Source organism: Lucilia sericata, unplaced genomic scaffold, assembly GCF_015586225.1.
Source record: "Lucilia sericata isolate MDLA Ls3-8-SP2 unplaced genomic scaffold, ASM1558622v1 Contig000360F_arrow, whole genome shotgun sequence".
Lineage (NCBI taxonomy): Eukaryota > Metazoa > Arthropoda > Insecta > Diptera > Calliphoridae > Lucilia > Lucilia sericata.
The window spans coordinates 112980-130083 of record NW_023994379.1 but is presented as its reverse complement, the minus strand read 5'-3'; the positions used below and the strand labels follow the sequence as shown (position 1 = coordinate 130083).

Below are 17104 nucleotides of genomic sequence, written 5' to 3'. Positions count from 1 at the left end.
AAATTAAAAAATTATATTAATTATATATTGACATTAAATCATTAAAAATAAATATTCCATTATCATCCACTGTTTTAAAAATATATATATATATAAACTATTCTAATTTAGTTATAAAAAATCTTTAATTTATTAAATTAACAAAGTCAATCTGATTTACGTTAAGAAATTTGTTTTCTATTTCGATATTTAGAATGGTATAAAATAGTGATCATTGTATTTCAAACTCAATCATTAAAATCCCTAAATATTTACAAGAAATTAATATATAAAATTTAGTATCTATTATATATTTTTGACCCACCATATTACCTGAGAGAAAATGCATGGTAAAAATAGTACAACAAAGTCACAAAATAAAAAATAAATCTAATAAAAATATTTAAACTAAAGAAATCATATTTTTGGAAGAAATCATCAATTAAAACTGACAAAAAGAAAACTAACAGAAAATTTGCAATGAGAAATACTACTTGAAAACAATTTTAGACCGAAACTCACAAAAGATTTCATTTTAAAATAACCCAACAAAAAAGTATTTTTTTAATAAACTTTAAACTACAAACAAACAACAATATTTTTAAAATATTGTTTAAGAAAATAAATTTATAAAAATTTAAAACAAAATATACATATATTTTCATGATAATGATATTAAAACAAATGTAAATTAAACATTAAATTTAAATATAAGCTTAATTATTTATTATGGGCATTGTTGAAAAGAAAAAAAAAATAATAACAAATTAAGAAAATTTAATACAAATGCAAATAAATTATTGAAGACAAAATATTGAAGACAAAATATTGAAATGAAAATAAAATTTTATGAGAGATTTGTTTAAAAAGCACTGTACTCTCAGCATACAACAAAAAAAAATAATCCAGTTAAAAGCTGGCATTTAAAATATTTACAAAAGAACTAAAAGAATGTTATTTAGCAAAAATATATTATAAAACAATAATACTAATTTAGTTTTCTTTATAATTTTCTTAAATGAAAGAAACAAATACAGACATTTTTTGATGTAATTATTAAAAAAAAAAAAAAACATTCTTTATGTGTCAGAAAAATTATATTAATATAATTATTGCGATTATTAAAACAACAATTAAGCTAAAAAAATAAATGTGCATTTATGCAAAAATTTAATTAGGAAATAAATTGATTTTATAAGAAACTTGGAAAACAAAGTAAGTAGACAATTTTCAATAATTCTATTTAACATTTTTAATTATAACTTTATAGATTTTAACAAAGTTATATTAACAAAGTTAATATAATTGTTAAAAAATATTTTCTATCTGCATCATTTATTGATTTCGTGATTGGAAAAGTGTTTATTATACTATTAGTATGATTTTTCTAAAAATAATATTATCAATTTTAACATCTTCAACAAAAATAAGAATTTAATTGAAAAGGCAACCTAAACTGACAAATGTTGGAATTTTTATACAATTACTAGCTGCACACGTTCCTAAATTTTACTTATAGTTTTATAGTTGCGAACAAACATAAAATTTCACAGGAAAACTTCTCACTAGTCCTGAATTATATATTTGAAAATTTATCCCTGTGTTTATCGATTAAGTATTATAAACATAGGAGTACATATGTATTACAAGTAGTATATACACCCATATTTATGTTAATACTTAAATATCTTCAATACAACTGCTATAGAAGATTACATTATATTACAAACTGCAACTAATTAGCGACATTTAATTTATTCACAAATGCAATAATAAAATTCATCGATAATTAAATATGTAACAAACTATTTTCTATGGCTGCAAACAATTCTATTAGATTTCAATTTCAATATTGAATTCTAACATTTCGTCAGCACAACTAAAAACACAACCATCTCTCATTCACTGATACAACACTAAGTGAGAGCTTGTTTTAATTTTTATTCTATTCAAAGTTTTGGCAATATTGTTTAGGAAAGAGCCGGTAAAAAAAAACAAAAAAAAAAAACAAAGGCTCAAATATTTTGTAAGAAAAAAAAGCAACAATATTGTAAGAATGTGTAAGCAAAACGTAGTAGAAATACAATTGTTAAAATACTACACATTGCTTCATAACAAAATATGTATCATTCTTGCGCAGATATACTATGACCAAAAGTGAGGAGATTACATTTAAAGAGAGTGAATGTTTTGCAGCTGGGACTTAAAATAGTTGGTAAAAACATCTGTCCCTCGTTGTACCACACAAAGAAGATCATATAGAAAAATATATTTTGAATTGAAGAACTTTTTTCTCCAACATATTGGATTAACATGAAAGCTTTGATGTTTTATTCATTGTTACATTAGTAATAGAAGCTTTGACACTTGTTAAGCTTTAAAAATAATGCGAGGTCTCATTTCATAGAATTCGTGATATCAACATAATTTGTCTTTCGAGTCGATTTCTTGATATATTTCGGTGGACTTGCTCGCTACATAATGTTCTATGACCAATGCGTGTTGGACGTTCCAAAATGTGACTTTAAATTTTCAAAGGAATTGACTTGAAACTTATTTTATAATGACATCAAATACATTTACCATATTTATGACTTTCGAAATGGCTTTTAGAACAATGGACCTCAGGCTGGTAATGTTATTAAGGAATCATGTCCTTTTTAGCATATAGTTCCCTCAAAAGAGAGCGAGCGAGCGCGGGAGCGAGCGAGGAGCGAGCGAGCGAGCGAGAGAGCGAGCGAGGCGAGCGAGCGAGCGAGAGGAGCGAGCGAGCGAGAGCGAGAGCGAGCGAGCGAGCGAGCGAGGGAGCGAGCGAGCGAGCGAGCGAGCGAGGAGCGAGCGAGCGAGCGAGCGAGCGAGCGAGCGAGCGAGCGAGCGAGCGAGCGAGCGAGCGAGCGAGCGAGCGAGCGAGCGAGCAGAGAGCGAGCGAGCGAGCGAGCGAGCGAGCGAGCGAGCGAGCGAGCGAGGAGCGAGCGAGGAGCGAGAGCGAGCGAGCGAGCGAGAGCAGCGAGCGAGGAGAGAGCGAGCGAGCGAGCGAGAGAGCGAGCGACGGAGCGAGAGAGCGAGAGCGAGCGAGAGAGCGAGCGAGAGAGACGAGCGAGCGAGCGAGCGAGCGAGCGAGCGGAGCGAGCGAGCGAGCGAGCGAGCGAGCGAGCGAGCGAGCGAGCGAGCGAGCGAGCGAGCGAGCGAGCGAGGAGCGAGGAGCCGAGCAGCGAGCGATCGAGCGAGCGAGCGAGCGAGCGAGCGGAGCGAGGAGCGAGCGAGTAGCGAGCTACCTAGCGAGCGACGAGCAGCGAGCGACGAGTGAGCGTAGCGAGCGAGCGAGCGAGCGAGCGAGCGAGCGAGCGAGCGAGCTAGGAGCGAGCGAGCGAGCTATCTATCTATCTATTATCTATCTATCTATCTATCTATCTTATCATCTATCTATCTATCTATCTATCTATCTATCTATATATATATAATATCTATCTATCTAGCGACTATCTATCTATCTATCTATCTATCTATCATCTAATTATCCTATCTATCTATCTATCTATCTATCTATCTATATATCTATCTTAATCTATCTACCTATCAGTCTATTATCATCTATAGATATATTATTTGTCTATTACTTCTTTCCACACAATTCCCTTCAGCCGTTTTACTAGTCCAGATGTTTACTAAAACAATTTATACATTTGAAAGAACATATGGGTGGATTGTTGCTCTAGTCATGGACACAGACGGTCTATACTTTCGCTTTACTACAACTGAGAATTCAGTTTCATTCCTAAAGTGCTTCCGTTAAGACGCAAATTTCAAAATTGTATGAAAATTAATAAAAATTGGGTGTGCGTAAAATATTTCGGCTGCCAAAAACAAGTGCAAAAAGAAAATAAATTAGAAAAAATATCTAATATATATATAAATAAATATACACAAAAAAAGTTTAAGCAAATTTTTGGCTATAATTTTTTGAAGTTAATTAAGGGAGAACAATTTAAACTACGTTAATGAAAATAACAATTGTTTAAATAATTAAAATAAAATCAAGTTAAATTAAAACTAAAAGTTACTCTAACTTTTCTTATAAAAGATAAAAAAGCGTGTTTGAAATTTTAATATTAGATAAAAAAGTTTGTACCTATCTATCTATCTATCTATCTATCTATCTATCTATCTATCTATCTATCTATCTATCTATCTATCTATCTATCTATCTATCTATCTATCTATCTATCTATCTATCTATCTATCTATCTATCTATCTATCTATCTATCTATCTATCTATCTATCTATCTATCTATATATATCTATCTATCTATCTATCTATCTATCTATCTATCTATCTATCTATCTATCTATCTACCTATCAGTCTATTTATCATCTATAGATATATTCTATTTGTCTATTACTTCTTTCCACACAATTCCCTTCAGCCGTTTTACTAGTGTCCAGTGTACTAAAACATTTAACATTTGAAAGAACATATGGTGGTTGTGCTCTAGTCATGGACACAGACGGTCTATACTTTCGCTTTACTACAACTGAGAATTCAGTTTCATTCCTAAAGTGCTTCCGTTAAGACGCAAATTTCAAAATTGTATGAAAATTAATAAAAATTGGGTGTGCGTAAAATATTTCGGCTGCCAAAAACAAGTGCAAAAAGAAAATAAATTAGAAAAAATATCTAATATATATATAAATAAATATACACAAAAAAAGTTTAAGCAAATTTTTGGCTATAATTTTTTGAAGTTAATTAAGGGAGAACAATTTAAACTACGTTAATGAAAATAACAATTGTTTAAATAATTAAAATAAAATCAAGTTAAATTAAAACTAAAAGTTACTCTAACTTTTCTTATAAAAGATAAAAAAGCGTGTTTGAAATTTTAATATTAGATAAAAAAGTTTGTACGAACACATTAAATAAATACATGTGTTTTGAAAAATAAATAAAATTAAACATAAAAAAATAAAAATAAACCGCAAAGTGGAATAAAAAGAAAGTAAAACAACAGCAAAATTGTGTGTTCTTTTAAATAAACAAATTTGTGGAATCTTTTATTTAGTGATAAAATTATTAAAAAGTAAGTAGGATAAATCGTCTAGAAAAATATTGATTTTCGTAGGAGTGTTTTGTTATGTATTCAAAATTTTTGTTTACTGCAGTAAGGGGCTGATAATTCCTCTTAATTAGTAAGGGTCAGTTTTATTTTTTGCATTGACAGGTTATCAGTGAAATAAAAAAAAATCTATTTACACTGGAATTTTACACTAATGAGGCTTTTCAACAGAAATTGCTACTAATTGTGTGTAAATGTGAACACACTTTATTCGATTTTACTTTCAAAAAGTAATTAAACATTAAGTGAAATAATTTGTTAATGTGTCATCATTTTGAGTAAAGAGATTGTTATAGTACTACACTACCAAATTAATAGACAAGTATGGAATGACTTTGCCATACTGCTATAACAGAAATTAGTTGCAATCAGAACATTTTAATTTAAGAACCGAAGCACTACATCACTGCGACTGAACGTCTTAATAATAAATAAAGCTTTTGAAGAATAAATGTTTTTTGATTAGGGATAATTCGAGGTGCGATCTTTTCTTTGTTTTTCTAAAATGATATCCTCTTGAAAAAAGTAATAATCATAAAGTTAGTCACATTCCTTTCATATAAAACGCCAATAATTCATTCATGCTAAATTAAGAAAGAAAAAATCTCTTATCAAATCGTGGGCAAATACCTACACACCTACCTACCTTGGTCAAATTATATATAATTCAAACAAAATATTCGCCAGACAATAGAAAAATACTAACATATTATGATTAGCAAACATACGTAAATTTTACTTCTTCATTTTTCATTATCATCAAAAAAAATTGTGTATACAAATTTGTAATTAAACAAGTAGTAAAGCATAGTCGGGCATGGTCGATCATAGGATGGTACCCTAATCCGATTACGAGTATATTTTAACTTTAAGTTTTTATAATAATATATCGGTGTTGAGTTTCACCTTAATTCCGATAATTGTTAATAGTCTAGTCTATAGTTTATTCTTCTAGTCTATTATCTAGTCTATAGTCTAGTCTAAAGTCTAGTCTATAGTCTGTCTATAGTCTTCCTATAGTCTAGTCTATAGTCTAGTCTATAGTCTAGTCTATAGTCTAGTCTATAGTCTAGTCTATAGTCTAGTCTATAGTCTAGTCTATAGTCTAGTCTATAGTCTAGTCTATAGTCTAGTCTAGTCTAGTCTAGTCTATAGTCTAGTCTATAGTCTAGTCTATAGTCTAGTCTATAGTCTAGTCTATAGTCCAGTCTATAGTCTAGTCTATAGTCTAGTCTATTGTCTAGTCTATTGTCTAGTCTATAGTCTAGTCTATAGTCTAGTCTATAGTCTAGTCTATAGTCTAGTCTATAGTCTAGTCTATAGTCTAGTCTATAGTCTAGTCTATAGTCTAGTCTATAGTCTAGTCTATAGTCTAGTCTATAGTCTAGTCTATAGTCTAGTCTATAGTCTAGGCTATAGTCTAGTCTATAGTCTAGTCTATAGTCTAGTCTATAGTCTAGTCTATAGTCTAGTCTATAGTCTAGTCTATAGTCTAGTCTATAGTCTAGTCTATAGTCTAGTCTATAGTCTAGTCTATAGTCTAGTCTATAGTCTAGTCTATAGTCTAGTCTATAGTCTAGTCTATAGTCTAGTCTATAGTCTAGTCTATAGTCTAGTCTATAGTCTAGTCTATAGTCTAGTCTATAGTCTAGTCTATAGTCTAGTCTATAGTCTAGTCTATAGTCTAGTCTATAGTCTAGTCTATAGTCCTAGTCTATAGTCTAGTCTATAGTCTAGTCTATAGTCTAGTCTATAGTCTAGTCTATAGTCTAGTCTATAGTCTAGTCTATAGTCTAGTCTATAGTCTTAGTCTATAGTCTAGTCTATAGTCTAGTCTATAGTCTAGTCTATAGTCTAGTCTATAGTCTAGTCTATAGTCTAGTCTATAGTCTAGTCTATAGTCTAGTCTATAGTCTAGTCTATAGTCTAGTCTATAGTCTAGTCTATAGTCTAGTCTAGTCTAGTCTAGCTAGTCTATAGTCTAGTCTATAGTCTAGTCTATAGTCTAGTCTATAGTCTAGTCTATAGTCTAGTCTATAGTCTAGTCTATAGTCTAGTCTATAGTCTAGTCTATAGTCTAGTCTAGTCCAGTCTAGTATATAGTCTAGTCTATAGTCTAGTCTATAGTCTAGTCTATAGTCTAGTCTATAGTCTAGTCTATAGTCTAGTCTATAGTCTAGTCTATAGTCTAGTCTATAGTCTAGTCTATAGTCTAGTCTATAGTCTAGTCTATAGTCTAGTCTATAGTCTAGTCTATAGTCTAGTCTATAGTCTAGTCTATAGTCTAGTCTATAGTCTAGTCTATAGTCTAGTCTATAGTCTAGTCTATAGTCTAGTCTATAGTCTAGTCTATAGTCTAGTCTATAGTCTAGTCTATAGTCTAGTCTATAGTCTAGTCTATAGTCTAGTCTATAGTCTAGTCTATAGTCTAGTCTATAGTCTAGTCTATAGTCTAGTCTATAGTCTAGTCTATAGTCTAGTCTATAGTCTAGTCTATAGTCTAGTCTATAGTCTAGTCTATAGTCTAGTCTATAGTCTAGTCTATAGTCTAGTCTATAGTCTAGTCTATAGTCTAGTCTATAGTCTAGTCTATAGTCTAGTCTATAGTCTAGTCTATAGTCTAGTCTATAGTCTAGTCTATAGTCTAGTCTATAGTCTAGTCTATAGTCTAGTCTATAGTCTAGTCTATAGTCTAGTCTATAGTCTAGTCTATAGTCTAGTCTATAGTCTAGTCTATAGTCTAGTCTATAGTCTAGTCTATAGTCTAGTCTATAGTCTAGTCTATAGTCTAGTCTATAGTCTAGTCTATAGTCTAGTCTATAGTCTAGTCTATAGTCTAGTCTATAGTCTAGTCTATAGTCTAGTCTATAGTCTAGTCTATAGTCTAGTCTATAGTCTAGTCTATAGTCTAGTCTATAGTCTAGTCTATAGTCTAGTCTATAGTCTAGTCTATAGTCTAGTCTATAGTCTAGTCTATAGTCTAGTCTATAGTCTAGTCTATAGTCTAGTCTATAGTCTAGTCTATAGTCTAGTCTATAGTCTAGTCTATAGTCTAGTCTATAGTCTAGTCTATAGTCTAGTCTATAGTCTAGTATAGTCTAGTCTATAGTCTAGTCTATAGTCTAGTCTATAGTCTAGTCTATAGTCTAGTCTATAGTCTAGTCTATAGTCTAGTCTATAGTCTAGTCTATAGTCTAGTCTATAGTCTAGTCTATAGTCTAGTCTATAGTCTAGTCTATAGTCTAGTCTATAGTCTAGTCTATAGTCTAGTCTATAGTCTAGTCTACAGTCCAGTCTACAGTCTAGTCTACAGTCTAGTCTATAGTCTAGTCTATAGTCTAGTCTATAGTCTAGTCTATAGTCTAGTCTATAGTCTAGTCTATAGTCTAGTCTATAGTCTAGTCTATAGTCTAGTCTCTAGTCTAGTCTATAGTCTAGTCTATAGTCTAGTCTATAGTCTAGTCTATAGTCTAGTCTATAGTCTAGTCTATAGTCTAGTCTATAGTCTAGTCTATAGTCTAGTCTATAGTCTAGTCTATAGTCTAGTCTATAGTCTAGTCTATAGTCTAGTCTATAGTCTAGTCTATAGTCTAGTCTATAGTCTAGTCTATAGTCTAGTCTATAGTCTAGTCTATAGTCTAGTCTATAGTCTAGTCTATAGTCTAGTCTATAGTCTAGTCTATAGTCTAGTCTATAGTCTAGTCTATAGTCTAGTCTATAGTCTAGTCTATAGTCTAGTCTATAGTCTAGTCTACAGTCCAGTCTACAGTCTAGTCTATAGTCTAGTATATAGTCCAATCTATCGACAAGTCTATAGTCTAGTCCAGTTTATAGTATAGTCTGGTCTTTACCAAGACTAAGTTTTCTAGCTGCTTTTGACGGAAAATGGTGAACAAAAATTGGCAACACTGATTAAATCTTATGAGAAATAAAACAGACAGGGTCCAGGTTTAATAAAATTAAATTTGTGTAACAAATTAAAAAAAAAATAAACTAATAATTTTGTATCTTGCAAATAGTACCGGATGCAGTAGCAAAATGCAGTATTACAGAAATATCGGCACACAATGGCAAGGATTCTTACAACATATGTTGCACTAATTTAGGAGTTATGTTAAATAAAGGATATTATTTAGATTATATATAGCATATATCATTATAAAAGATAACACCAATTTTTTATGACTATTAAATGATATTGATCTACTTTATTTTTCATGTACTCAAATTACTCACATGATATTTATGCAAAAAAACAGCTAAAGCATTGTTTTCATTCTATAGTTGGTGGTAAATATTGTTTAAATATTTTTAGCACTTAAAAATTATTTGTCTATTTATTGTTTAATAAATAATAATAATAATAATAAGTTTTCACTTTTGGAAATATAAATAAAATACACAAACGTACAACACACACATTTATAAATCAATTAGCGTATTAGTACTTCTTTAAAAGTTAATGCAATTTTTGAATTGAACTTTTTTTAAACAGTTTAAAAAAATTATTTATGTAGTTTAATATTTAATAAAGAACACTTTTCACGGTCAAATGAGTAATATTTATATAATAAATTTAACTTTAAGTTAAGGCAATAAGTTTAGAAAACAATACCAAGTTTCCTATTTCCTTGTTATTATTAAAAAATATTTAACATAAATTTAGAGGACTAAGGCGCTGTTTTGCCTCAGGGATTTTAAACCTTTTGATAGCAGAGCTTAAATGACAAAAAGTACACTTATAGAGTTTAAAGTATTGAGAACCCTGTCCAAATCACTAGAAATTCCAGTGTGTTACCTAAATGAGCCTAAAATGCATAAATAGAATACCTTACAATACAGACCTTTTAAATAGAACGATTTAAACAACTCACATCCTGTGAACAAAAGTGACACGTACTTGTAATTACTATATTAATGATATAAATTTCAAATCTAATTTTACTAATTCAATAATATTTTTATCAATTAATTTGTGAATATACAACTATAATTATTGTCGAATTAAACACTACAGTTAAATAGAATTTTACTAGTACCCGATGTTTTGAAAATAATCAATTTCAATTCTTATTGAAAGTTGAAAAGTACTACTAGCAAAAGGAATTTTATCAAAAACCGAATAAAAATTTAATTTGGAACCTTGTGTTTTCTTGATATTAAGCTTTCATATACCTACATATAATGAGTAATAGAAAATGTCAAAAAAATATTAATTTTTTAATTTTTAATAATATTTCAAAATAAATTTTTCATGTAAATAAATTTAAATGAATTATTTAAAAAAAATTTACTAAATAAAAGGAACATTTTTCCAAATTTACAAATGTATGTGCAAAATTCTAATAAAGTTTTCAAAAACATTCAGAGTAACGTTCAGTTTTTATCCATTTTATTTTTCCAAAATTAATTGGTTTTTATTTTAGTGTAAATACACTATTATAATATTTTTGAAAAGCCTTAGGACAACACGAGCAGTACTAATTGCAAATTAACTATCATATAATTTTCAGATGTCTTGTCAAAACGGTCACAGTGAACCCATAAATATTCAAACGAATGGTAATGGTAGCGCACACACGAATATAGATGAAACCGATGATAGGGGACTTTCTATGAATGTGAGATTAACAACAACCTCCTCTATAGACCACCCACCAGTACCACCATCACCCACAAAAAGTTCTTCTCTTAAACGTAATACAAGTCAGGGAAATCTAATGCCGGCCGAAACTAAAGAGACCAGAGTTAAGGTTATTTATACGGGAGGCACCATAGGAATGGTGAGAAATGAAAGAAATGGTAAGTAAAGCCTCTAGGAAAGCTATTAAGAAACAAGACTTTAATCACCATACCTTAACAGTTTTAGCCCCTATACCCAATGCTTTGGTAAAACGTATACGCAAATATCCCAATATGCATGATGAGGAATATGCTCAGAAAAGATTTGGTCAGTCGGCCTCTATGGCCCCATTGGTTTTACCCTATGTGCAGGGTGAAAGTAATCGTGTTATTTATCAAATAACAGAATATAAACCTCTGTTGGATTCTAGCAATATGACCATGTACGATTGGGCTAGAATAGCCAATGATATTTATGTAAGTAAAATTTCTTAGGCAAAGAAAAACACATTTCATTGTATATCTTCTTCTTTTTAGCAATCCTATGAATTCTTTGATGGCTTTGTGGTTTTACATGGCACCGATACCTTATCCTATACTGCTTCAGCCTTATCATTTATGTTAGAGAATCTCGGCAAAACTGTGATAATAACCGGTTCTCAAATACCCATTTTTGAGACACGCACCGATGGCAAAGATAACTTTACCTCGGCTTTAATAATTGCTGGCAATTATGTTATACCCGAGGTTTGTGTTTTCTTTGGCAATAAACTAATGCGCGGCAATCGTACTGTGAAAGTAAGCTCCTGTTCTTTGGATGCTTTCGATTCGCCAAATGTTCCTCCTTTAGCTCGTATTGGCATTAATGTGGATGTTGATTATAGATTAATCTTTAGACCCTGTAAGATTTCGAAATTTTTTGTACACTCTGAATTGGATGAAAATGTGGGCATTTTGCGCATATTTCCCAGTATTTCTACCTCAACCTTTAGAGCATTTTTGGCACCACCCATGAAGGGTGTTGTTTTGCAGTCATTTGGTTCTGGCAATGTACCAGATAATCGTAAAGATTTGCTTAAGGAATTAAAGGAGGCCTCCGAAAGGGGAGTGATTATAGTAAATTGTACGCAGTGTCCTACTGGTTCGGTGTCGGAAATCTATGAGACAGGAAAAGTATTATTTGATCTGGGTGTTTTGCCCGGCTTTGATATGACCCCCGAGGCGGCCTTGACTAAGTTGTCTTATGTATTGGGTAAAAGTGAATGGCCTTTGGATATAAAGAAACAGGTGAGAGCTTAAAACAATTGTGTACAATTGTATTTTTTAAACTTTTGTTCACACACTTTTTACAGATGATACAATCAAATCTAAGAGGAGAACTGACTTCTACTTCAGGACCCAAAATGGAAGAATACGATCTAGTGGATGCTGTGGCCAGATCTTTGCATTTATCTTCACCCCAAGAACTTAGCCAGCTGGGCGCTACTCTATTTCCTGCTATGATGAACGCCGCTGTTGTAGCCGGAGACTTACAAAAGGTTTGACAATAACATGTTTTTTTAATACACAAATAAAAACAATTTTCCTCATTTCCCCTTGTCTTTTAGATCAATAACCTAAAAGCTTATGGCGCTGATCTATCGGGTGTGAATCAAGATCATCGCACTGCCTTACATTTGGCCTGTATCGAAGGCAACATTTCAGTGGTTAAACATCTGCTATTAAATGGTGTCTCCGTGCACATAAGAGATCGCTATGAACGCACCCCTCTAATAGAGGCGATTACTAATGATAATCATGATATTATACAAATGCTTATAAATTGTGGTGCTCATTTAACTGGTTCCTCTAGAGCAGTGGGTGAACAACTATGTGCCGCTGCAGCCAGAGGTTCTCTAACTCGCCTCAAGTCTTATCAATTGGCCGGAGCCGACCTATCACAACCAGACCCTTCCGGCCGTACAGCACTACATGTGGCTGCCTTGCATGGCCATGAAGAAATTGTGCAATATTTACTTCAATATATGGATACAATTAATGAAACAGATATGTTAGGACTCACCGCTTTAGATTATGCTCTGAAGGCTGATCAGCAAGATGTCGCTGTGATACTGAATAAATTTGCTACACAATGAGTTGTAAAATTTGCAGGACAAACAAAAACACACAACAACACTATTAATTAAATACTTTTGCACACACGCATATATTATATAAACAAAACACAAACATTTAAATTAATTAAATTTAAAGATATAATAGGTATAAAATATATTTTATTGTAGACAAGAACTTTTTCCTGTTGTCACTTTCCTTTGCTATAGAAAAAACTACTATTGATAACCAAAGTAAATTAATAAAGTAGCGACAGTTCTACAACAAATACAACATTTACAAAAACCACAAACGATTTTGTTTTTGGTTTAAGGTCTTTGCTGTCAAAATCATATGATCTTTGTTTACAAAAATTTTCTTTGATAACAACACAAAAAAATAATATTTTAGTAAAAGACATTTTATTAGTTTAGTTTAAGAATAAATAAAAATGCAAATAAATAAAAAATGTGTCAGCAATTTATTTAAGTTTGACATACATTTAATAGAAATATAGTATTTTTTCTCCAAGAAATATGGAAACTACTTCTGGACTTATTCACTTATTCTCGGCTGGTCGTTTTGGCTTATTGTAAACAATCCAGGTGGAGGGTACATCCCGTGCATTTGATCATATTTTCAGGCCAGCTGCTACACCATTATGAAATGTTGGCCATAAACTCATATTGGCCTGGAATTCAATTTGCTGCATTTCAACAGTGGTTCCTTTAATAGGTTTCTTGCTGGTTAGACATAGTTTTGGTATTGGCATTGATTCCGTTGGTTCTTAAAGTAAACATACCTCCTCTACCCAAAGGTAAAGTCATGGTACGAGTGCACAATGTAAATAATTGTTTTTCTTGCTCCTCAATAAATTCATGATCAGAAGTTCCAGGCGATTGTGTAATATCTATCTGTTATGCGCATATCATCCGGATAACGTAGACTTAAGAATTTGGTACCTATATTATCCATGCCATCATCTAAAGCACCTTCCATTTGTGATATGCCACTTTTAGAGGGTGGACAACGAGCCGATAAGGAGTCTTCCGTGACTATGTTCATATTTTGCGAATAATTTGAACTTTTATTTAGGGCATAATTTCGTAAATCCCTACGCCTCACTTCACCTATCAATTTTTAAATTTGTATTTTGTAAAACACTTCATTATGGCAGGTGATTGTTTGTGAAAAATGTATAAAAAATTATATTTTATAAAACGCATCACCTGAAAAATACACACTTGAAACTTCAAATCGAACACCTAATTTATTCAGGCGTTCGCTTTGAAATTTTATTGAATAAATTATGTACATGTAACAGCTATCTTTATGGAAAAGTTGTGATATTGAAGCTACTCGACCTCGTACGGGAAAGGACGCAAATTGGTATATATTTCTATTGATACTACAATGAAACTCATTCTCTGAAATTAGAGCACTTATATCCATATATGAATTTTATCCAGATTTTGTAGCTGAATGGCGATTGGATAACATTACACAATCTTCATATACATACATAGCTAAAGTCACTCCATTGTAATATCGATAGAACTCGGTGACGGTGCTCCAATGTATCAATAAAGTTGGAATACAGATTTCACCTAATACGCGATCGAGTAGCTCCGTATGATAAAGTGTTCACTTTTGAATGTGAAGTGTAGGTGATGCGTTCAACGCAAAGGATTTACGAAATAACCCCCTTAGTGTAGCAAAAGTACAATTATTATTATTACCTTCCACATAATTATACGGCAATGCATTCAGTTGGTTAAAAACACTAGGAGCTTGCACCTGTGAAAGTTCCTTGTAAGACATTTGAGAACCATGCTGTTCGGTTAAAATACAAGTCTTGGAACAATTTTTCACCAGCAAAGGAAAATCCATAGCATGACGAAAAGTATAAGATTGTAATTGCATTACGTAGGCCAATTGATGCAGAAACTAATTAAGGAAAATAAAACCAAATATTTTATAATATTCATTTGAAATTAAATTGCTGGCTAACTTTGCTTGGCTCACCTTGGCTAATGGCAACAAATGTGCATGCATAATATCGTCCAATTTAAAGTCCTCATAGAGTAAATGAAAACTATAAAATATCGCCAGCATTGTATGAATAAACAAGCCGTAGTATCAATATTGTACATTGTGAATAATTTTCTTTTGATGGTTTATTATCCGATCCATCTAGAATGGACAACATAAATTGTCAATCTTCTTCGGTACCCGAATGTATTTCATCATTTTTTTTTATTTTCTTTGGATCTTCAGCACTAAACGATGTAGCAGTGTTACTGCTATAATCATGCATAACAGCTGAAAATCCCATAAGATGTTTTGTTCTGAAGGCAAGAGACTTAAACAAATGCTTAAGATTTTCCCCGAACTATAAACTAAAGTAAGACGATTAACGGCAGGATCACGTAGACCCAAACAAAAGTTGTTTCTGAAAGTAGAATATTTCAGATTAAATTCTTAAAGTTATCTTAATATAGAAAATCTTTTTCTACTTACCTATTGGAAAACTGTGGCTGCAGAGGGTGTACTGGTGATAACAAATGAAACTCATCTTCGAATGTAGTGTCTCCCGGTTTTGTTTGATGGAGAGAAATGGTCCATACACACATAAGCAGGTGCCGGGAGTTGCATCTTGCAAGCCTCCATCCACTTTCGTCGCCTCCTCTCATCTGTGGGGACAATAAAAAAGCTCCCATTTCCTTTTTTGGAAATTTTCTTGCAAATTATACACCTTTTCATAATTTTTTAGTACATAAACCACACAAAATTCAAGTTTTTTCACTTTTATTTTTATTTTTTATAAAACAACACACAATTTAATTTTTTTCCACTAAAACAAATATGGCAAATAATTTGACATAAAAGTCTTTGGTTGAAGCTGTCAAAAATTGCAACGTAAACAATTTTGACATTTTCGTCCATAAGTGAGTTTTAAAAAAAATAGTCAGCTGTTCTACTGAGTCTACTTTATAAATTTACTTTGTTGATAACGGTAACTAAGTACAGAGTTGCATTTCTCTGAGATGGTAAAATGTTGTAATCGAAATGGAGCAGGAAAAAATCGGTTAAGTGTGTTATTTAAGGCCCAAATAGACTACACAAGCGGCTTGACAAACATACCAATATTTTACGTTTGTGCAAGCCTGTTGTGTAGTGTATGAGAGTGTTTCGTGTTTGTACAAATGCTTGCTGTTTGTTTGTATAAAAATTTAAAAAATTTGATTTTTACACAAACATATTGAATTTTTTTCAAACCGTTTGTATATTTTATATTTATTAATAACAAATTTTTCACAAAATTTACTTTTCTAAGAAAAATTGTCATCTGTATTTTTGCAAGTCCACAAAAACGTGAAAAAATCGGTGTTTGTACGAGCAATGTTTGTGTAGTGTATGTGCGAGTGAAAAAAATATGTTTGATAAGCCGCTTGTATAGTTTATTTGGGCCTTTAGTTTTGAATAAGTATTTAAATTTAAATTATTTCATGTTAATGGTTAATAAATAAAATTTATTAATGTTTAAACAAAAATTTTTTATGCAAATTATGTAGAAAATGTTAAAAGGAGGTAAGTAATAAGCTGAGAAATCAAAAAAATATATAAATAGTTTTATGCTCATTAAATTAGCAGTAAAAAACGAATAAATGCTGTTAAAATTTTTAAAATGTGCTCTAAAAATAAAAGTTTTAATTATATTTTGAATGTGAAAAGTTTATATGTCGAAAATTAAGCTCTGATTATTTTTAATTATTTATATTTTATGTCATATTATCCTACAATTATGTTTTTGATAATGTTCCTCTCGTAGTTTGAAGAAATTGTTTAATTTTACGTTCCCAAAATATGACTTTTTTCGACTTTTTCCGACTTTTCGATTTTATTCGACTTTTTGACTATTTTCGACTATTTTTTGACTTTTTTCGGGGCTTTCCGACCATTTTAGAGTTTTTGATTTTTTTCCACTTTTTTAAAATTTTCGACTATTTTTGACTTTTTTCTACAATTTTGGAGTTTTCGACTTTTTCCGACTTTTCGACTTTTTTTTGACATTTTTCGGGGTTTTCCGATCATTTTAGAGTTTTTGACTTTTTTCCACTTTTTTAAAATTTTCGACTATTTTTGACTTTTTTCTACAATTTTGGAGTTTTCGACTTTTCGACTTTTTCCGACTTTTCGACTTTTTTCGACTTTCTTCGACTTTTTTCGACTTTTTTCGACTTTATTCGACTTTTTTCGACTTTTATTAACAAAGTCGACTTTTCGACTTTC

The 17104-nt window shown here is 31.3% G+C and overlaps 2 protein-coding genes across 5 annotated transcripts; one reads left to right on the top strand and one right to left on the bottom strand.

The window, feature by feature from the left end:
- The first annotated feature begins 3729 nt into the window (after window positions 1-3729).
- On the top strand, window positions 3730-13455 carry LOC119604085 (L-asparaginase). Of its 3 annotated transcripts, none has more exons than XM_037956529.1 (6): window positions 3730-4100; window positions 10609-10897; window positions 10959-11194; window positions 11255-12004; window positions 12070-12255; window positions 12325-13455. In XM_037956529.1, the coding sequence occupies exons 2-6, from the start codon at window positions 10609-10611 to the stop codon at window positions 12850-12852; spliced, it is 1989 nt and encodes a 662-aa protein (XP_037812457.1). In that variant the 5' UTR covers window positions 3730-4100; the 3' UTR covers window positions 12853-13455. The 3 variants fall into 3 exon arrangements, with proteins under 3 accessions (XP_037812457.1, XP_037812456.1, XP_037812458.1); XM_037956528.1 differs by lacking the exon at window positions 3730-4100 and adding an exon at window positions 4506-5059; XM_037956530.1 differs by lacking the exon at window positions 3730-4100 and adding an exon at window positions 10307-10423.
- LOC119604086 (anaphase-promoting complex subunit 1-like) lies at window positions 13276-15807 on the bottom strand. Of its 2 annotated transcripts, none has more exons than XM_037956531.1 (4): window positions 15332-15807; window positions 14837-15263; window positions 14551-14758; window positions 13276-13941 (listed from the first exon to the last, which is right to left on the bottom strand). In XM_037956531.1, exons 2-4 carry the CDS (start codon window positions 14924-14926, stop codon window positions 13694-13696), a joined length of 546 nt encoding a protein of 181 aa, XP_037812459.1. In that variant the 5' UTR covers window positions 14927-15263; window positions 15332-15807; the 3' UTR covers window positions 13276-13693. The 2 variants fall into 2 exon arrangements, with proteins under 2 accessions (XP_037812459.1, XP_037812460.1); XM_037956532.1 differs by having other exon boundaries at window positions 13276-13866.
- Between the last annotated feature and the right edge of the window lie 1297 nt (window positions 15808-17104).